Source organism: Aulonocara stuartgranti (genome assembly GCF_965226115.1).
Source record: "Aulonocara stuartgranti genome assembly, chromosome: 3".
NCBI lineage: Eukaryota > Metazoa > Chordata > Actinopteri > Cichliformes > Cichlidae > Aulonocara > Aulonocara stuartgranti.
In genome coordinates, this window is record NC_138941.1 from 12,201,927 (window position 1) to 12,224,018 (window position 22,092).

The 22,092-nt window shown below is 41.7% G+C and overlaps 1 protein-coding gene across 1 annotated transcript in view; it reads left to right on the plus strand.

The window, feature by feature from the left end:
* Positions 1 to 21,796, plus strand: part of LOC309702172 (NACHT, LRR and PYD domains-containing protein 3-like) — a 270,070-nt gene extending 248,274 nt beyond the window's left edge. The window contains exons 3-13 of the mRNA XM_082526641.1: positions 2,224 to 2,353; positions 2,609 to 2,710; positions 3,703 to 3,781; positions 3,943 to 4,129; positions 4,258 to 6,055; positions 7,249 to 7,422; positions 7,637 to 7,810; positions 7,987 to 8,160; positions 13,455 to 13,628; positions 20,760 to 20,806; positions 20,955 to 21,796. Of these exons, the coding sequence (XP_082382767.1) occupies positions 2,235 to 2,353; positions 2,609 to 2,710; positions 3,703 to 3,781; positions 3,943 to 4,129; positions 4,258 to 6,055; positions 7,249 to 7,422; positions 7,637 to 7,810; positions 7,987 to 8,160; positions 13,455 to 13,628; positions 20,760 to 20,806; positions 20,955 to 21,493 (3,567 nt within the window). The 5' untranslated portion in view covers positions 2,224 to 2,234 and the 3' untranslated portion in view covers positions 21,494 to 21,796. The remainder of the gene's footprint in view (positions 1 to 2,223; positions 2,354 to 2,608; positions 2,711 to 3,702; positions 3,782 to 3,942; positions 4,130 to 4,257; positions 6,056 to 7,248; positions 7,423 to 7,636; positions 7,811 to 7,986; positions 8,161 to 13,454; positions 13,629 to 20,759; positions 20,807 to 20,954) is intronic.
* Positions 21,797 to 22,092: the final 296 nt, after the last annotated feature.

Below are 22,092 nucleotides of genomic sequence, written 5' to 3' on the forward strand. Positions count from 1 at the left end.
CTTTCATGGATTCATGTGAGCAGCAGATGAACTTTGTACCAACAACATCTTCAATAACAGAGTCTGAATGAAGCTCAGGTGTTGATGCTGCTCACTGATTGGACGCTTGGTTTCAGCTCTGCTCTCAGTCTTTACTGCACAGGTGAAGGTAGAAAGTGTGACTGGATCTATAGACTGGAAACAGAGAAACATGCTGAACATTTGAAGCTTTGCAGCAGAAATGTTCATGTTACAAACACAGCAGAGCTGATCTGGGATCAGTGTGTTCACACCTGCAGCTACAACAAGGTTTCATGTCTCCACACGTCAGCATGTGAACTTTACTCTGACTCAGTCTGAGCAGTCAGACGGCATATTTTTAAAGTTAACACATCAGCACACACAGAGCTGAGCCCCTCCCACCTGTGCTGAGTTTCAGGTGGAGCCCCGCCTCCTTCCAGGAAGCAGCTCACCTGTGTGTCCGTGTTTAGTGTCCAGGTGTGGAGTGGAGCTTGTTGTTGGTGTGAAGAAACTGTAAGTTTGCTTTGTTTCCTCCTTTAACAGTTTGTCTTTAGGAACTTTACTGTTTGTTCAGCTCGTGTTTGATTTCTTCACACAACAAACTGTGTGTGTTTGTATTTCCGGTCTCTCCATTAAAGTCAGTGTGTAATGTTTCCTGGCTAACATCAGCTGTGTGCAGCTTAGTTCAGCACAAATCTGCCGCTCCATAGTTCACGGTAACGGACTCACAGCTGGACCAACGAGGCCGAGTGTGTCCGCCACTCTGAGCTACGTTCGTGTTTGTGTACTTGTAGTTTGTACTTTGAGTTCACTCAGAGCCCACAGAGGACGCAGCGTACGTGATGACGTCACAGCCCTTTACCTCCTTTACTGTCACTGTGATTAATATTTACACACGAGACACCTGCAGAGCTCTGACGCTGAGCTAGCACACAGCATGCTAACACTAAGCTAACGCTAAGCTAACGCTAAGCTAACGCTAAGCTAACACTAAGCTAGCCAAGAACCCAGAGTGAGGTTAAAGCTGAGTAAACACTGACCCCAGACCAGCACCGTGATAAAGTGAGCTGCTGCTGCTGAACTTGAACAGGTAACAAAGTGATGAGCAGTCAGGCTGCAGGTTTCTACCTGTTCATGTTTCTACAGTAGAATCACTTTGAAGTGTCTTTGTGCTGTTTCATCTTTGATTTGTGTTCATAAACACTCAGAGAAACATCACGTGACCTCATCAGGATCTGTGTTGGTGTGTGGGGCTGTACCTCAGCTTTATGTTGTTACATGCTCATTTGTTCATTTTACACAGTAACATCAAAGTAATGTTATGAGGAGTAATGAAGTAACGTACTCCATTACTTTTAATTAAAGTGTTCTGTGTAATATGTGTAATAATGACTGTTTTGAGTAATGACCAACACTGATCACAACAAAGAGGAAATGCCTCCAACATGCACAAACATTTGAGCCACAACATGCAGTTAATGTGCACAAATGTCTTTGATATGCTGCTCAGTGATGGTGGTGACTGTCAGAGCAGAGCTACTGAGAATCAATAAGTAATATCAATGATGGGATCAGAATCACTAAATTCTTCTCATCCCTGTCAGTATCATACATGTGCTGTATAATGTGATAAATGTAGAGGTGCTGGCTGTTCTCTCACTCTGCTGTTTAGCTGTAAAGGACGCCTCCCTGCCTTTGTCTCATTCATGACCTTTAATAGTCTCTTCTAACATGCAGAGATCTGTATGATCTGTTTCATAGAGTCTAACCAGCCTGTACAGGTAACAACAACAGTCACTGCATCACTGACACACAAACGTCATCTCTGTCAATAACAACATTCATACATGGAATAAAAACACATCAGTGGATCATTGCTGGAGCTGATGTTTGTGCTCCTGGTGCAAAGGCTCTCAGTTTCCTCCTTGAAATAACATCAGTGGTGGGTCAGCGACATGCTTTCTTTCCCTCTCAGGTTTAAATATCTGGGACTCTCCACCGTTTGGTTTTAGAGCTGAAGAAGCTTCTCAGATGAAACGTCTTCCAGAAACTTAAAGACGTCTCTTTTCTCTCCAAGCTCCTTAGATCACATGACCTGGATGACTGAACCTACAGACATATTGACCTGGTTTCATGGTCACATGACAGGTCAGAGGTCAGCGACTGTAACTCAGTTCCTCCTGTTAATGTGAACTCACTGAGTGTTTGTGGTTTACCTCTCAGACTGACTGAAGATGATGATGGAGGAAGAGGAGGACAGAGCAGAGTCTGCAGGGTCCAGCTGTCCGTCTGTGAGGAGTGACTGGTCCAAAGGTCGACCTCCAGACTTCAGTGGTGAACCTGGAGCAACGAGGTCAGAGAGCTGAACTCACTGAGTAACAGAAATAATTCTGCACTGACATTATAATCAGTGTTGACTCTGGTTGATTGTCTGACTGTGTTTGTGAGCTGAGAGGAAATGAAAATGAGTTTGTAACAAAAATCAGTTTTGTCCAGTTTTCCTGTAAAAAGCTGAACTCTAATCTAAGAGGATGTTACTGACAGGAAACAGCTGCATTATCTGCAGTCTGTGTGATCACAGCTGCTTCAATCATGTTTGTGTCTGCAGAGGTCAGAGGTCACAGTCTGCAGGGTCCAGCTGTCCGTCTGTGAGGAGTGACCGGTCCAAAGGTGGAAATCCACACTTCAGTGGTGAACCTGGAGCAACGAGGTCAGAGAGCTGTGATGACTCCTTTACATGTTTGTGTTTCCTGGATAAATATGACCTGAAACATCCTCAGATTGTTACAAAGATTCATTAAAAAGAAAACAATGAAAGAGAAAAGATCCAAATGTTCGACTTGGTCATTTGCTGTTTGAGGACAGTGATGCTCATATCTGTGGGGAAAGTGTGACCTGAGTGGGTTCATGTTTGTCTTTAAAGAACAGAGCTGCTCTGATTCTCTTTGTGTCTGATCTGTTAAACAGTCTGAGAGGTCACACAGAGACCCAGCAGCTAAAGCCTGGATCATACTGGCTGCTGTTACTCCATCAGGACAACACTGAACCACAGTGGTGTGGATGTAGTGGATAAATCCCACCATACTGATGCTCAGAGTTAACCACAGGGAACAAAACCAGATGTTACCTTCAGATTGTGACCTTTGGAGTGGACGATGCAGATTTCAATAGAGAATAAATGTTGTTGTTTTTCAGCTGTGAAGAAAGAATCTAATTTTCTGAACTTAAGAATTTATGATGCTGGAAACAACATGGAGACTATAACACAACATTTCCACTGTGTTCATAGAATGAATGTAAAACTGTCAGACATTCATTAAATATGCAAAATGTCTACAGAAGCATCAGAGGGTCAGACGTGAAGCACTCAGTGATTTTGATCAAATGACTCATCAGTTATTGATCTGTACTACACTGATCTACCACGTTAGTAAAGCTGGTGTTCTGGTGGTGGAGGGAGACTCGGATCATGTTCTGGTTTTGGAGCAGTGATCTGCTGATGGTTCAGTTTGATGAGCTTCTTCAAAATCATCCCTGACATCACCACTGAAAGGACGTCCATGAAAACAGACTGAAAATTACTGATATGTTCACAATCTGAGAGTTTAAAACTTGACAGACTTGATTCAGATGAAGTTATTTGAGCAGAAACTCCTGGATCTTTATCCTGTGTTGATCTAATCCTTCATGGTTCCTCCACAGAGTGGACCAGCAGAGCTCAGAGGTTCCCAGTGGTCAGTCTGCCCAGCAGCATCAAACACAGCTGGACTCCATATTTATGGTCTGTACATGTACAACAACTACTGTTACATCTGTTCTGTTCACAGTCATCTCCATGCTGCTCTTTGTAGACCAGTGGATCGTCAGTGTGTCCAACATGGATCTGATGTTTGGCTCCATGATTTCAGTCTGATTGGCTCATTCATAAATATTCTGTTCCAGCTGCTGGAGGACAACATCATCACTTTTGTGAAGAACGAGCTGAAGAAGATCCAGAAGGTTCTGAGTCCAGATTACCCAGAATGCTTAGAGAGTCAGAGGAGCAGCAGCAGAGAGGCGTTTGTGAAGATCACAGTGGACTTCCTGAGGAGAATGAAGCAGGAGGAGCTGGCTGACCGTCTGCAGAGCAGTAAGAGGATTTATCTAAAGATTTAAGCTGCTGGATAAATGAACATTTTCCAGAGATGGAAGATGGAGCAACATGTTTTAAAGATTAGTTCTTTTTGGAATTGAGTGTTTATTTTTCTTCTCATTCAGAACTTCAAGCTGCAGTTTGTCATCGTAACCTTAAATCCACCCTGAAGAAGAAGTTCCAGTGTGTGTTTGAGGGCATCGCTAAAGCAGGAAACCCAACCCTCCTGAATCAGATCTACACAGAGCTCTACATCACAGAGGGAGGGACTGCAGAGGTCAATGATGAACATGAGGTCAGACAGATTGAAACAGCATCCAGGAAACCAGACAGACCAGAAACAACCATCAGACAAGAAGACATCTTTAAAGCCTCACCTGGAAGAGACGAACCAATCAGAACAGTGCTGACAAAGGGAGTGGCTGGCATTGGGAAAACAGTCTTAACACAGAAACACAGCCTGGACTGGGCTGAAGACAAAGCCAACCAGGACATCCAGTTCATATTTCCATTCACTTTCAGAGAGCTGAATGTGCTGAAAGAGGAAAAGTTCAGCTTGGTGGGACTTGTTCATCACTTCTTTACTGAAACCAAAGAAGCAGGAATCTGCAGCTTTGAAGACTTCCAGGTTGTGTTCATCTTTGATGGTCTGGATGAGTGTCGACTTCCTCTGGACTTCCACAAAACTACAATCCTAACTGACCCTAGAAAGTCCACCTCAGTGGATGTGCTGCTGATAAACCTCATCAGGGGGAAACTGCTTCCCTCTGCTCGCCTCTGGATAACCACACGACCTGCAGCAGCCAATCAGATCCCTCCTGACTGTGTTGGCATGGTGACAGAGGTCAGAGGGTTCACTGACCCACAGAAGGAGGAGTACTTCAGGAAGAGATTCAGAGATAAGAAGCAGGCCAGCAGGATCATCTCCCACATCAAGAAAGCTCGAAGCCTCCACATCATGTGTCACATCCCAGTCTTCTGCTGGATCACTGCTACAGTTCTGGAGGATGTGCTGGAAACCAGAGAGGGAGGACAGCTGCCCAACACCCTGACTGAGATGTACATCCACTTCCTGGTGGTTCAGGCCAAAGTGAAGAAGGTCAAGTATAATAGAGGACGTGCAACAGATCCACACTGGAGTCCAGAGAGCAGGAAGATGATGGAGTCTCTGGGAAAACTGGCTTTTGATCAGCTGCAGAAAGGAAACCTGATCTTCTATGAATCAGACCTGACAGAGTGTGGCATCGATATCAGAGCAGCCTCAGTGTACTCAGGAGTGTTCACACAGATCTTTAAAGAGGAGAGAGGACTGTACCAGGACAAGGTGTTCTGCTTCATCCATCTGAGTGTTCAGGAGTTTCTGGCTGCTCTTCATGTCCATCTGACCTTCATCAACTCTGGACTCAATCTGCTGGAAGACAAACAAACAACCTCCAAGAAGTCTGAAACAGGAGAATCTGCAGAGACACACTTCTACCAGAGTGCTGTGGACAAGGCCTTAGAGAGTCCAAATGGACACCTGGACTTGTTCCTCCGCTTCCTCCTGGGTCTTTCATTGCAGACCAATCAGACTCTCCTACGAGGTCTGCTGACACAGACAGGAAGTAGCTCACAGACCAATCAGGAAACAGTCCAGTACATCAAGGAGAAGCTCAGTAAGAATCTGTCTGCAGAGAAAAGCATCAATCTGTTCCACTGTCTGAATGAACTGAATGATCGTTCTCTAGTGGAGGAGATCCAACAGTCCCTGAGATCAGGAAGTCTCTCCACAGGTAAACTGTCTCCTGCTCAGTGGTCAGCTCTGGTCTTCATCTTACTGTCATCAGAAGAAGATCTGGATGTGTTTGACCTGAAGAAATACTCTGCTTCAGAGGAGGCTCTTCTGAGAATGCTGCCAGTGGTCAAAGCCTCCAACAAAGCTCTGTGAGTAAACATGTTGTCATCGCTTCATTGTTAAAATCATGGGAAATAAATCAGAAATGCTGAGTTCAAAGAGCACTGTAACATTTTTTTAAAATAGTGAATTAAATGATCATCAGTCACTCGGTAAATATATGGTAGTTTTAATGTTTCACTCCAGCATTTCTAAAACACACTTTGTTCTGTAACTCTTATCAAAGGACAATCCAGACCCAGCCAATAAGAACATGAGCTCTGATGCTTCAGCCCCTCTGACAGGTTTATTATCCTCAGCTTGTTCATTTGTCTCCAACTCCAGGAGTTTGGTTGTTTTATTCTAAAGCACAAACTTCACCTGCCAGACTTCACCTACATCTTTTTCTGATGTTCGTAATTTAAGTTCAAGTTTGTATCTCACTTTCAGTGCACACCCTCCCTTTTTAAATATAAATCTCTGCTGTGCTGTCATGTTTTCATCCTGTATGGAGGGAGAAACTCGGTCTTCATTACTGAAATTGCCTCTAAGGTCGTGTTTCTTGTCAGTAACCATATGTAACTGTAAGGCTTCCATAACCAGTGTTATCACAGAATTACAGTGGGTTCACTCTGGGTCCTCTACAGTTTCTTCCCACTGTCCACAGACATGCAGTTAGGTTACCTGGTGATCTAAACTTCATGCAGGTGTGAGTGAGAGTGGTTGTCTGTCCCTCTGTGGGCTTAGTGGAAGAGACTGGATGGATCTCTGCTTTGTCTTTGATATATGCTGACAGAAAACATTCTCCATGAAGTCTGCATTTCAGCTCATCTCCTTTATACACACCTTTAACAGGAAGAGTTTTATACAGCTAGTGTTTAAAATCCAGTGTTATTCACAATACACAGGTAATGAGCATGATTATTGAATTACTAAAATTTTCTAAAATAATTGTTTTAGTTAATATTGTATGACAGTGTACACAGAATTATTAGCTCAGTAGGCAGAGTGGTCGCCCCATGATCATAAGGTCAGGGGTCGAATCCACCGAATAGTTACCTTGTGGTACCCCTGAGCAAGGTACCATCAAGGTACCAATCATGTGCACTGGACTGGTAGCACTCATAGTCTCATAGGTTTAAATAAATTTTTTAAAAAAAGGGTTCAACATATAAACAAATTTAATTTGATCACATATATTGTTTGTTTTTTTTTGTTTTTGTTTTTTCCCTTTCTCTCACAGACTGAGCAGCTGTAACGTCTCAGAGGAAGGCTGTGAAAATTTGTTGTCAGTGGTCAGCTCCCAGTCCTGTAGTCTGAGAGAGCTGGACCTGAGTACCGACAGCCTGAAGGCTTCAGCAGTAAAGCTTCTGTCTGCTGCAGTGGAGAGTCCACATGCCAAACTGAATGTTCTGAGGTCAGATCAATTTGTATTATGTTTAGTTCTGTTTGTTTATGTGTTTGATGTTTGTTTTTGTTTATGTCTTTATCCAGTTATCCTTGTCTCATAGCATTTTTATTTTATTTCAAAGTTAAACGGAAGTTTTACTAACCTGCTCAGCACAAGACAATAAGCTATTGCACCTTGATTACACTTTAACAACAATCTTTATTCATGTTTTTATCTTCAGACTTAACATCTGTGAACTCTCAGAGGAAAACTGTGAAGCTCTGTCCTCAGTTCTCAGCTCGCAGTCCTCTAGTCTGACAGAGCTGGACCTGAGTATCAGAAAGCTGCAGGATTCAGGAGTGAAGCTTCTGTCTGCTGGACTACAACGTTTAAACTGTAAACTGAATACTCTGAGGTCAGATCAGAAAACATTTAGTTTTTAGAATTATTAATTAAAGTTCATACATATGATGTTGTATCTTAGTATCTTTATGTTTTCTTTAAAAATAGAAAGTCAACATTTAATGTTGTGAAATGTATTAACAAACTCTACATGAGTACTTGTTTTATAGATTGTCTTTTATTTTTCAGACTGAGTGGCTGTAACCTGTCAGAGAGAAGCTGTGAAGCTCTGTCCTCAGTCCTCAGCTCCCAGTCCTCCAGTCTGAGAGAGCTGGACCTGAGTAACTCTGACCTGCAGGATTCAGGAGTGAAGCTTCTGTCCGCTGGACTAAAGAGTTCACAGTGTGCAGTGGAAACTCTCAGGTCAGGATTCAAACTTTTCCACAGATGATCATTTGAAATGTGATTTATATTATTGTATAAACAGGTAACTTTTACAGCTGTCAAGTGAACTTTTATTTACATTTGAGTGGATAATTGGACTCTGAATTACTAAAAGTTGTTATAGTCATGTCTCTGTTTATTTAAAAAAATACTTCATGCACTGCCTAATTTAAAGATTTAGGCTCCTTTGGGCCCATAATATATATATTTGATTTCTTTGTGAATGAAATTAGGAGGATATTGGCGACTGCTGATTGGCTCGCTGTTTGTTTTTTATTCACAGTACTTAATTTTAAAGGCTGATTTCTCAAAATGAGATGTTTATCTTTTCTTCTACAACACGTGGAGCCACCAAATCTTCTTGCTTCATTTATTCATTACAGTTTGATTTAAAGAATATTAGACTCGTAACATAATAAATATATTTATTTCACTTCTTCTTGAGAGAAAGAGAGGGATGACTGGGTGAGCTCCAGTGGTTCATCCCAGCAGAGAGAGCGGCACACTGGGCTGCAAATGATCACAGTAGTAATGGCCATAGTTTGATAAAACAGGCAGTCTTACCCTGTAGATAATACAGGGTTCTGGTGCCGATGTGGGGGAGGGGACTCGCCCGGTACTAACTACATACTACTAACTACCTCATCCAGATGTCTTCCCTACTAAACCTGATAAGAAGTAACTGCAGTAGCCTTATAGGTCAAATCAGTTTCACCTGTTAAAGTTAGCTCCACTATTAATTAGGGGTGGGGGAAAAAATCGATACTGTGTAGTATCGTGATATTTTGTTTGCTAATAATGTATCGATACAGGGACAGCAGAAATCGATATTTTGTTACAAACAATTTTTTCTCTGAAGTCAACATGCTCTGGAGTCAGAGCATGTTGACTTCAGAGCATGTTGATCCTTTTTCTGAGCAACAATCCTGACATTCCTTCACTGTCCAAATGTGTTTAACTTTTTTTTTGGCAGCAATAAACATGACAGTTTACTTATTTTAATTTAAGACATGTTTAATTTTAATTAAGTTTGAAACTTTTTTATTTAATGTAAAATTATATATTTTTTTAAATTTACTTTCAAATTCTTCAGTTGCTGAAGGGGCTGCATAGTTTTCATAAATTGCATAGTTCAGAATAGCTATAATTGTACCAGATGGTTGCATTCAGTTAAGTTGGACTAGACTGTAATACAAACCGTTCAGTTTGTCAACAATAAAACTGACTGAAATGAGAGAAAGACTGAGTGTGAGACTTTGATATTAGATAAAATGAATATTGATAAAGTTTACCTTTATGTGCAGAATTTAAATATCGCAAAATATTTTAACAAATCGCAATAATATCGTATCGTGCGTTAAGTATTGTGATAATATCGTATCGCGAGTTGTATGGTGATTCCCACCTCTACTATTAATGGTGTCACTTGTTATTTCTGGGATGAGTTTAGTAGCCTGAACAGCTGCTTAAAGGAAAGTAATTAAATAATAAAAATAACCTAAGTCCGGGGGAACCTGCAAGAGCTGTTTGCACAAAGAATAATGCTCAGACTTTGAGGTTTTATCGTTTTACACAAGGTTTAAAAATGAATGTCCACAATTGAATTGCAGAAATTGTTATTGAGCTAATACTGATGTAGTTGTTATCTTTGGTAAGGAGAGGTTGGAGGAAGGATGAGCACAGTCAGGCCTAAAGATGCTCTTAATAATAATAATGGATTGCATTTATATAGCGCTTTTCGAGACCCTCAAAGACCCTTTACAATCCCACTACAGGGAGTGCAGAATTATTAGGCAAGTTGTATTTTTGAGGAATAATTTTATTATTGAACAACAACCATGTTCTCAATGAACCCAAAAAACTCATTAATATCAAAGCTGAATGTTTTTGGAAGTAGTTTTTAGTTTGTTTTTAGTTTGAGCTATTTTAGGGGGATATCTGTGTGTGCAGGTGACTATTACTGTGCAGAATTATTAGGCAACTTAACAAAAAACAAATATATACCCATTTCATTTATTTATTTTTACCATTGACACCAATATAACATCTTCACATTCACAAATATACATTTCTGACATTCAAAAACAAAAGAAAAACAAATCAGCGACCAATATAGCCACCTTTCTTTGCAAGGACACTCAAAAGCCTGCCATCCATGGATTCTGTCAGTGTTTTGATCTGTTCACCATCAACATTGCGTGCAGCAGCAACCACAGCCTCCCAGACACTGTTCAGAGAGGTGTACTGTTTTCCCTCCTTGTAAATCTCACATTTGATGATGGACCACAGGTTCTCAATGGGGTTCAGATCAGGTGAACAAGGAGGCCATGTCATTAGTTTTTCTTCTTTTATACCCTTTCTTGCCAGCCACGCTGTGGAGTACTTGGACGCGTGTGATGGAGCATTGTCCTGCATGAAAATCATGTTTTTCTTGAAGGATGCAGACTTCTTCCTGTACCACTGCTTGAAGAAGGTGTCTTCCAGAAACTGGCAGTAGGACTGGGAGTTGAGCTTGACTCCATCCTCAACCCGAAAAGGCCCCACAAGCTCATCTTTGATGATACCAGCCCAAACCAGTACTTCACCTCCACCTTGCTGGCGTCTGAGTCGGACTGGAGCTCTCTGTCCTTTACCAATCCAGCCACGGGCCCATCCATCTGGCCCATCAAGACTCACTCTCATTTCATCAGTCCATAAAACCTTAGAAAAACCAGTCTTGAGATATTTCTTGGCCCAGTCTTGACGTTTCAGCTTGTGTGTCTTGTTCAGTGGTGGTCGTCTTTCAGCCTTTCTTACCTTGGCCATGTCTCTGAGTATTGCACACCTTGTGCTCTTGGGCACTCCAGTGATGTTGCAGCTCCAAAATATGGCCAAACTGGTGGCAAGTGGCATCTTGGCAGCTGCACGCTTGACTTTTCTCAGTTCATGGGCAGTTATTTTGCGCCTTGGTTTTTCCACACGCTTCTTGCGACGCTGTTGACTATTTTGAATGAAACGCTTGATTGTTCGATGATCACGCTTCAGAAGCTTTGCAATTTTGAGACTGCTGCATCCCTCTGCAAGATATCTCACTGTTTTTGACTTTTCTGAGCCTGTCAAGTCCTTCTTTTGACCCATTTTGCCAAAGGAAAGGACGTTACCTAATAATTATGCACACCTGATATAGGGTGTTGATGTCATTAGACCACACCCCTTCTCATTACAGAGATGCACATCACCTAATATGCTTAATTGGTAGTAGGCTTTCGAGCCTATACAGCTTGGAGTAAGACAACATGCATGAAGAGGATGATGTGGACAAAATACTCATTTGCCTAATAATTCTGCACTCCCTGTATTCATTCACTCTCACATTCACACACTGGTGGAGGTAAGCTACAGTTGTAGTGGTAGGTTAGGTTTTGCCCAAGGACAAAATGACCAAGACAGAGAGAGCTGGCTCATCAGACAGACAAGCTCATCTTGTAACCTACTGGTTCGCTGGTCAGCACACCAGCTGACTAGCGAACCGGCTAACTAGCACACCGGCTAAATAGCAAATCAGCTAACTAGCAGACCAGCTAACGGCAGCCACAAGCTGAAGGACGATTAAATGTAGTGGAGATATCAGAGATGACACTGGTGTGTCCGATTCACTCTTTAGCACTCTGGTCACTCCAGTGTGTCAGCCAGAACACCACTGAAGGCCAAATGATCCCAGCATGTGGAATAAAGAGCTTAAGGTTTGGTTTGAGACACTTTATTCTTTCACTGATTGATTCTTGCGGCTGTGATCATGTGTGTGGTTTCTTACAAAAAGGAAGTACACAATACATGACAAATAAGATGAATAGATAAGTTACATATCCAGTTATATGTACGTACATCAGTATAGCTAATATAGCCATATATAAGGACAAAGATCACAGTACTATAATGCAGTAATGTTAAACACAAAGGTGTATATCTACATAAATCTGTCCTATCAGTGATCAGGGTACTGTAGTATACTTCCACTACATAAACTATAGAAACTAAACGACATTAGTGTGACTTTAAGTTACCATCAGTACAGACGAACTGATGGTAGTTGTACAAAATAAAGGCATTGCAATTATTGTGAAGGGCTTCCGGTTAAACTAAGATCAGCTGATTACCTCATAACAAATTGTTTGCTATAGAACGCAGCTCCCACTCTTCATTAATATCATGTACTGTAACTCCCAAGTAACCATGGTTACCCAGCCACGCCCAGTAGTCTCCAGAGAGACCAACAGCTGGTGCACGTTGTAACGCCGTGGCTTTCATAGTCTCTCCTTTTTCTACAGCTCATGTGTTCTTCTTGTGATGGTGCGTCTTGAGGGAGGCTCATACATGCCGTCATTTGTTGATCCTAAGAACGTTCCTCAGACCGACTTCTTCAACAACACTAATCAGCCTGCAGTTTGTAGCTACTCACTTCACTGTGGCGTTTGTTAGCTTGTCTTTCGTTGGTTTTATCCTGACTCCTCCCACAAGCTGATCCTACGTAGTCTGCCCAAGCCTCCCACCTCTGTTTGTTTGGGTGGTTTGTTTGCTGCCATCAACAGCGTGTAATGCATTTAAGTGATACTTCAGACATGAAGTACTGCGACAATAAAAAACTCAACTTTGCTTAAAAATAACTTTAGTTGTATCAACACTGCCCTCTGGAATAATTAGACTTTGGTGACAAACTGATGTGATCTCCATGTTTCCTTTGTTGGACTGTGGGCGAGTGTCAGAACTGAATGTACTGAGTAACATGTGGAGTTTAAATATGTGTCAGTTCCAGTTTTAGAGCTCTAAAGTGCAGCTATCATGTTAGGAATATGTTAGGAATAGACAGGAACACTGAGCACACTGAGGTCAAATCTTTATTTATCCAGTTCATCTGTAGGCTGAGCTCAGTCCATCCATTTAGTGAAATGATGTTTAAAGGTCTCCTTGTTCTGTGAGCGTGCACAGATCCTGAAGCAGAAAGCCTGGGTTAACAGAGAAATGATCATCACTGTGATGATGCTCACCATCTCTGACTGGGATTTGAGGTTTTGTCAAAGCAGCAAAGAAAGCCTGGCTATGTTGGACTGGGTGTGGAAGCAGCTCCCAGTTTGAGTTCAGGAGACAGACACCCTCTCTACTTTGACGATCAGCTTCAAACTTTCCTTTTTGATAAAACTTATAGTTAGAGCTGGATCAGGTGACCCTGAACCATCACTTAGTTATGCTGCTATAGAGATGGATAACAGATGGATTGTTGTTTTGTGTGTCTGCAGTCTGTCAGGCTGTCTGATCACAGAGGAAGGCTGTACTTCTCTGGCCTCAGCTCTGACCTCCAACCCCTCCCATCTGAGAGAGCTGGACCTGAGCTACAATCATCCATGTGACTCAGGAATGAAGCTTCTGTCGGCTGGACTGAAGGATCCAGGCTGGAGACTGGACACTCTCAGGTATGGAGAGAATGTCTGATATAGGAGGAAGAGCTGGAATCATTTCCTGTGTCTTTCACTCACTTCCTGTTTGTTTCCTGCAGATGAGACATGAACAATCACACATGCAGGAATATTTTCAGGGACAGACACACTAGTCTAGCTGGATAGTACATGGATATTTATGTAGGGGGTCTTCAAGGAGTCTGTTTGCAGGAACATTAATGATAACTGATAAGTCATGTTGAGAGTTTCATTAAAAGTAGACTTACAGTTAGGTAATATTTGGACAGAGACAACATTTTGTAACTTTAGATACAAGTATCAGCCATGTGTGTGTTTCCCATGCTGTATGTCCACAGTCACAGTGACAGTCAGTGACACTGACAGAAGGATGAAACAAGGCTGTGAATCATTTCAGTCTGTGTGTGTGACAAAGAGGCAGACAGGAGCAGCTAACATTTGGAAATGGAAGCTTACTGGAAACACTACATTCACGGCTGAATTCACAATAGATTTGTTCTCAAGTGTACATTTAGCAGCTAATGCTAATACTGTTTTCCCTTTGCTTTCTACAGCAGCTATTGCTAAGTAGGCCACTTTGCTCCGCTAAGGATTTGTGTGACCATGATGGAGACTCTGATAAGCTAATGCTGCTAAGCTAATGCTGTTTATGGGCCCTGTTAGAATCAATATTTCATTCTCATTCTGTTGTTTGAGAACAATATTAACGTTTCACATCATTATAACACAAGAGAAAAGGGTATTGGCATTAGCTACTAGTGCTTATTCACCTCAAATTACCTTTAGCTGCTAATGGCAGCCTACTTAGCATTAACTCCTCACTAATATAATGCTAATTTACATCAAATTAGCATTAACTGCTCATATTGTTATAAGGAAAGAGAAAACGGTATTAGCATTTGCTTCTAATAATTATTCACCCCTAATTAGAATAAGCCGCTAAAAGCAGCCAACTTAGCATTAATTCCTCACTTTGTTGTTACCCAACGGAAAAGAGTATTAGTATTAGCTACTATCATTTTTAATAAGTAAGAGAAAACAGTATTAGCAGTAGCGCATAATGCTAATTCACGTCAACGTAGTATTAGTTAATAATGGCAGCCTACTTAGCATTAACTGCTCACTAATATAATGCTAATTTGCATCAAATTAGCATTAGCTGCTCAAGTTGTTATAAGGAAAAAGAGAAAACGGTATTAGTATTAGCTGCTAATAATTATTCACCCCTAATTAGAGTTAGCCCCTAATGGCAGTCTACTTAGCATTAACTCCTGACATTGTTATAATGCAGGGGAAAAGAGTTACCATTATCGGATAATGCTAATTCTCATCAAATTAGCATTAGTTAATAACGGTAGACTTCATATCATTAGCTGCTGTCATTCTTACAAAGCAAACAGTATGAGCATTAGCTGTTAATCCTTTTTCATCTAAAATTAGAATTAGCCACTAATGGCGTATTGTTAAAAAGTAAGAAAAAACATTGTTAGCATAAGCGGATAATGCTAATTCATCTCAAATTAGTATTAGCTAATAATGGCACCTGCTTAGCATTAGCTGGTCACATTGTTATAAGGCAAGAAAATATGGTATTAGCATTAGCTGCCAATTTCTATTTACCTAAAATTAGCATTAGCCACTAATGGTAGCCTATAGCAAAAACTTCTTAATGCTAAATGAAGTTAATTAATGCTAAGTAGGTTTAACTGAAATTAAAGTAGTGTTAGCATTAGCTGCTGATATTGTTAAAAGGTAAGATAAAACATTGCTAGCAGCAGCGGATAATGCTAACACACATAATAATTAGCATTACCTAATAATGGCAGCCTTCTTAGCATTAGCTGCTCATATTGTTATAATGCAAGGGAAAAGAGTTGGCAAAAACAGTGTTAGCATTAATGGATAATGCTAATTCACCTAAATTAGCATTAGCTAATAATGGCTACGTACTTAGCATTACCTACTAATATTGATATAAAGCAAGAAAATATGGTATTAGCATTAGCTTCTAATGCTTTCTCATCTAAAATTAGAATTAGCCACTAATGGCATCCTATTTAGCATTAACTCTTCACATCGCAAGGGAAAAATTAGAATTCAATAAAAAAAAAAAAGTGTTCACATTAGCTACTTGTATTGTTAAAAAGTAAGAAAAAACATTGTTAGCATAAGGGGATAATGCTAATTCACCTCAAATTAGTATTAGCTAATAACGGCAACCTACATAGCATTAGCTGGTCACATTGTTATAAAGCAAGAAAATATGGTATTAGCATTATCTGCCAATTCCTATTCACCTAAAATTAGCATTACCTGCTAATGGCAGTCTACTTAGCATTAACTCCTCACTAATGTGATGCTAATTCACATTAAATTAGCTTTAGCATTAGCTGCTAGCATCAGCCTACCTAGCACTAGCTGCTCACATTGTTAAAAGGGAAGAGAATACGATATTAGCATTAGCTGGTAATATTTATTCACCCCTAATTAGAATTAGCCACTAATGGCAGCATACTTAGCGTTAACTCCTCACATCGTTGTAATGCAAATGAGGCTAACTTGCATTAAATTAGACTGCTGTTATTAGCTAATGCTATTTAGCAGTAGCTGCTCACATTGTTATAAAGCAAAGGAAAACGATATGAGCATTAGGTTCTAATGCGTATTTGCCTTAAATTAGACGTAGGTGCTAATGGCAGCCTACTTAGCATTAGCAGCTCAGATGTTATAATGCTAGGAAAAAGAGTGTTAGCATTAGCCGTTCACATTGTTATAAAGTTAAGGGAAATAGTGTTAGCATTAGCTACTCACATTTTTAAAAAAAGTAAGTGTTAGCATTAGTGCATAATGCTAATTCATGTCAAATTAGCATTAGTTAATAACGGCAGCCTATTTAGCATTAGCAGATAATGTTGACCTTGGCCCACTGGAAAAGTTAAGAACTAAAGATTTAGGAGTGTTTCTCGATAGCTCTTTCTCGTTTGAGAAACAAATGAATTCTGTTATTAAAACCAGCTGTAAGGTTTATATTGTTGATTGTCATTTATGCTTAGAAATATTTACTCATATATGCTTAGAGTTGTATAATTGATTGCATAATGATAGAGGTTTGATCCTGAGTAGTCTGTAAAGACTCTGTGTGCCTTCCAGAGTGCTCTGGCATGCACACACCACTTGGGGCCATGAGAGAGGTCGTACCCTCTCTTACTGATTTATGGTGTAGGACAGGGGTCTCAAACTCAATTTAGCTGGGGGCCGCTGCAGGCAGAGTCTGGGTGAGGCTGGGCCGCATTAGGTTTTCCACAAGAAAGGCATGGTTAAAAAATTCCAATCCTCTCAAATCTCTTTATTTTTATTTTTTAACACAAAATATGAAAAATAAATTAACAAATTAAGAATTAATAAGAAAATAAATCAATCTGTAATACATAAATAAAATAATAATAAGATATTTTTAGTCAGTGAACTTGTGTTTTTCTTTCAGTCTTCTATATCTGCTGTATTTAGATTGAAATGTCTGTATTAACAGTTCTATAACCTTCTTCTGAACATGAATGGAACACTGTAGAAAATGAACTGTTCTTCTGAACATGGCTTCTCTTGCCTACTCCTTGCTGCTAGAGACCTGGCAGCGTTTCCTCTCGCATAGCCGAGCCAGATTTGGCCGGAGGGAGGAAGCAGTTGCGACCCTCAGTACGTCTTGAAGATGATCATCCGTAAGTCTGGACCTGTACTTGGACTTATTGAAGTTCAAAGTGGAGAAGAGCTTTTGGCACAAGTATGTGCTACCAAAAAGGCACATGGTCCGCTTGAACATTCGGGAAAGCCGAGGGAAACTAGGGCTCAAGTCTCTCAAAGATTGTCCAAGCTTGTCTGCTTTTCCACTCACCTCCCTGAACTTTGCTTTGAGTTCAGAGTTGCACTGCAGCTCAATGAGCTCCATTTGAAGCACAGAAGGGGCATCTTGCACATCAAAGGAGAAGGGGTCCGCAAAAATGTGAAAGGTGGCTCTGTGTGTCTTGAAGTCAGCAAATCTGTGATCAAATTCCTCCTGTAGCCTCAAAATGACATCAACATACTCGTCAGCACTGAATGGTGTGCCTGCATCCACGAGTGCCTTGCATGCTGGGAAATGGCAAAGGTTTGTCTGAGAGAGCTGAGCTTTCCAGAGCGCCAGTTTTGTGGAGAATGCTCTCACGTTGTCATAGGCAGCACTGACAAGTTGCCCCTGGCCTTGTAACGTCTTGTTCAGTACATTAAGCTCATGTGTCATATCAACAAGAAAAGCTGAGTCCATGAGCCATTTGGGATCAGTTAGCACAGGAACACTAACTCCATCCTTCTCCATGAAGGCTTCACTTCTGCTCTCAACTCAAAAAGTCTCTTTAATACATTTCCCCTGCTGAGCCAACGTACCTCAGTGAAGTCGAGCACATCCCCATATTCTGACTCCATTTCCTCTAAAAAAGCTCAGAACCTTCGGTGCTTTAAGCTCCTGGATCTGATTTGGTTGATGCATTTCACAACAATAGACATCACATTGTCAAACTTCAGGCATTTGCTGCAAAGGACCTGCTGATGGATGATGCAGTGCAGAGCAATGGCCTCCTCCACGCCTTCCTCTTCCAGTTTGTTTTGTGCCACCAGTCCATGTTTCCTCCCTGTCATTGATGGCGCTCCATCTGTTGTTATTCCAACAAACCTCTTCCATGGCAAACCAACATTCTCAATGGCATCACACAGCTTGTAAATATCTGCTGAGCGGTGGTCTGGCCATGCATTGGAATTACTGTGAGCAGCTCCTCCATCACTTCAAAACTGTCATCAACACCACGGACATACATTGGGAGCTGGGCAGTGTCGGTGATGTCTGTGGTCTCATCAAGAGCGACTGAGTATACACTGAAACATTTGGCTTTCTCACACAGTTGGTCATAAATGTCACTTGACAGGTCAGAAATGCGATCTGCTGCGGTGTTGGCAGAAAGGCTGATGTTGCTAAACTGACCTTTCTTTCCCGGACAGACTATATTTGCAGCCTGCAATATGCACTTTTAGACAAATGCACCTTCTGTGAATGGCTTCCCTGCTTTAGCAATCATCTCACTAACCACGTGGCTCCGACTGCTGCATTATTCTCTTTGGTTGCTTTCTTGGAGAAATCTTGCTGCCTCAGTAGATCTGTTTTAAGACTGGCAACCCGGTTCGCTCTCTCGTCTCCCTGGTATTTTGCATCCAGCTCAGCATGTCTAGTTGTGTAATGACGTTTCAAATTGTATTCCTTGTGCAGCGCAACTTTCTCTGTGCAAATAAGACAGGTCGGGGTGCCCCTGTGCTCAACAAAGAAATATTGCATTTCCCACTTTTCCTGAAATTGTCGGTGCTCATCACCAACCTTTCTCTTCACCGCAGGCTTTGAAAAAGACATGTTTGGGGCTATGTGACATTTATAATTCTACTTGGTGTCACTGTCGCATTGAAGTTTCAATCAAGCGTTTAGCCGACGGACGGGGAACGTCTCAACGCGTAGAGAACGTCATTTCTGCTTCTTTTTCTTGCAACCGTAGCACGGCGATCGGCAGATAAAAAGCCGGTAGCAGTTGTTACGAAATCAGTTTTACCCCGGTTCTTTTTATTCCTCGAGCATCCAGAGATGGCACCGGACTCAGTAGTCATTTTTACAAAATCTTTATTCATCTTTATTCATCTTCATTTAAGCATGCACTTCTAGAAGGGAAGATGAGGCCGGTGTCCCTCTGCAAACCCCTTTGTTAGTTACAGCCAGCTTTATAGAAGTGACCCCTACGGTGTGCTGCAAACTCTGTCTGTGTCTATGTGCACGAGCAGGTGAATGCCTACATGTGCACGTTCCCACGTGTCTATGTGAGTGTAAAGTGTCATACATTATCAAACTAACATTACATTTTCATATTAAGGTGGGGCCAAAAACTATCGTCCTGCGGGCCGCAATTGGCCCGCGGGCCGCGAGTTTGAGACCCCTGGTGTAGGAGGACACCTGCTCTGTGTCTGGTTAAGTATAAGAGCCCTTTGTTAGGGGGACCGCTGGACTCTTAGCACCAGCTTTGGGGTCACAGGGTCACATCTGGAACACACACACAGACACACACACACACACACACACACAGACACACACACAGACACACACAGACACACACACAGACACACACACACACACAGACACACACACACACACAGACACACACACACACACACAGACACACACACAGACACACACAGACACACACAGACACACAGACACAGACACACAGACACACACACACACACAGACACACACACACACACACACACACACAGACACACAGACACAGACACAGACACACACACACTCACACACACACACACACACACACACACTATGCACAGACTGGTACTCTTTGTTCATACCTGTGTAAGACGTCATAATGAACTTGTGCATATTCATGTAAGCTCAATAAAGAGCAGTGTTACGAGGGAGCAGACGAGAGCGACTGAGGTCAAGTGAAGGAACGGCGCTGTCACAGTTCTCTCCCTCATCAATTGTCTGGTTCCAGCGGTGGGTCTGTGCTAGACGACCCATCACCAGCTTTTTCCACTGGTTACCAGTACGTGGTAGAATCCACTTCCAGATCTGGTTGTCTTTAAATCTGTGAATGGATTGGCTCCATCTTATCTCTCTTTAACAAAAGAATCCAAGTGGAGCCCTCAGGTCTGCAGATAAGCAGCTTCTGACCAGAACTAGACGTAAAAACAGAGGTGAGCTTTATCGATGGCTGCAGCCAAACTCTGGAACAGTCGCCCTTCACATCAGGTCGTCACCAACACTGGACATTTTTAAAAGCCGGTTGGAAACACATTTGTACTCTGTAGCTTTCAATCCTGACCAGTCTTTATAGTCATTACTGTGTATGTTTCCTATTTTCTCTCTACTCTGTGCAGCACTTTGGCTCAAGCTGTTTTTAAATGTGCTGATAAATAAATGTAGATTTCTTTGAATAAAACAGTGGAGCCGAGCTTTGAGCTCAGTGTGTAACAGTGTGTGTGTGAGAGCCATGTAATGTCCATGTGTGCATGCTGACTGTGCTGCTCTGACCCCCCTCCTCCTTTCAGGGTGGAGCCTGCTGGAGTCCGATGGTTGAGACCAGGTCTGAGGAAGTGTAAGTGTGTTTTTAATGGGATTCATGAAAACAAAGCAGCACACATTCAACCATCTTCATCATGTCAGGAGTCATCATCAAAGTGTCAATCAATGAACAGATGATGGATCAATAACTGCAGCTGGATTGTGTTTGTTCTCTCCATCAGATTCCTGTCAACTCACAATCGACACAAACACAGTGAACACAGAGCTCCAACTGTCTGACAACAACAGGAAGGTGACACGTGTGAAGGAGGTTCAGTCATATCCTGATCATCCAGACAGATTTGATGTTTATCAGCTGCTGTGTAGAAATGGTCTGACTGGTCGCTGTTACTGGGAGGTCGAGTGGAGAGGAAGATTTGAGATATCAGTGAGTTACAGAAGCATCAGAAGGAAAGGAAGCAGTGATGACTGTGTGTTTGGATACAATGATCAGTCCTGGAGTCTGTACTGCTCTGATGATGGTCCTCGTTATGTCTGTCACAATAACAGCTACACATCCATCTCCTCCTCCTCCTCCTCCTCCTCCTCTGTCTCTAACAGAGCAGCAGTGTATGTGGACTGTCCTGCTGGCACTCTGTCCTTCTACAGAGTCTCCTCTGACACTCTGATCCACCTCCACACCTTCAACACCACATTCACTCAAACTCTTTATCCTGGGTTTATGGTCTGGCCTCCTGGTGCCTCAGTGTCCCTGTGCTGAGTGGAGTGTAAAGAGTGTCTCCTGTTACAGAAACACTCTGACTGTTGAACAGATAGTTCAGTCTGTACATGTCTGTCTCTTTCACTCACAAACACGTTTTCAGATTCATGGATTCAATCAGTTGATGTTTGAAACTCTTCTAAATGATTCCTTGTAAACTTCTTCAGTCACAAACAAACAGGAAGTGATGTCACATGTGTTCCTGTCCACACAGCAGAATGAGTCTATTGCTGACAGTGATGTACAAACAGAGTGAGCATTTCTGAGGCCCAAAATAAACTGAGTAGTTCACTGAATGAACAATGGACTGTGAGCTCAGTTCCTTCATCATTAGTATGGATTATATATGTATATGTATTATATTAGTATCATATATATCAGGTGCTGCTGCTTTCAGTCATTGTGCAAATGTGCTGTTTGTAAGCTTGTAAAGCTGCAGTCAGCTGAGACTGAAGAAGTCACCTGATCAGTGAGCAAACGTTTCTGAAAACGTCCAGATGAACAGAATCAACCTTTTGGGATCAGCCAGCAATGCAGCATCATTGTTGTTCAGCTTCAGAGGTTTGCAGGAATGAACTGATGACCAGAAACAGCTGCAA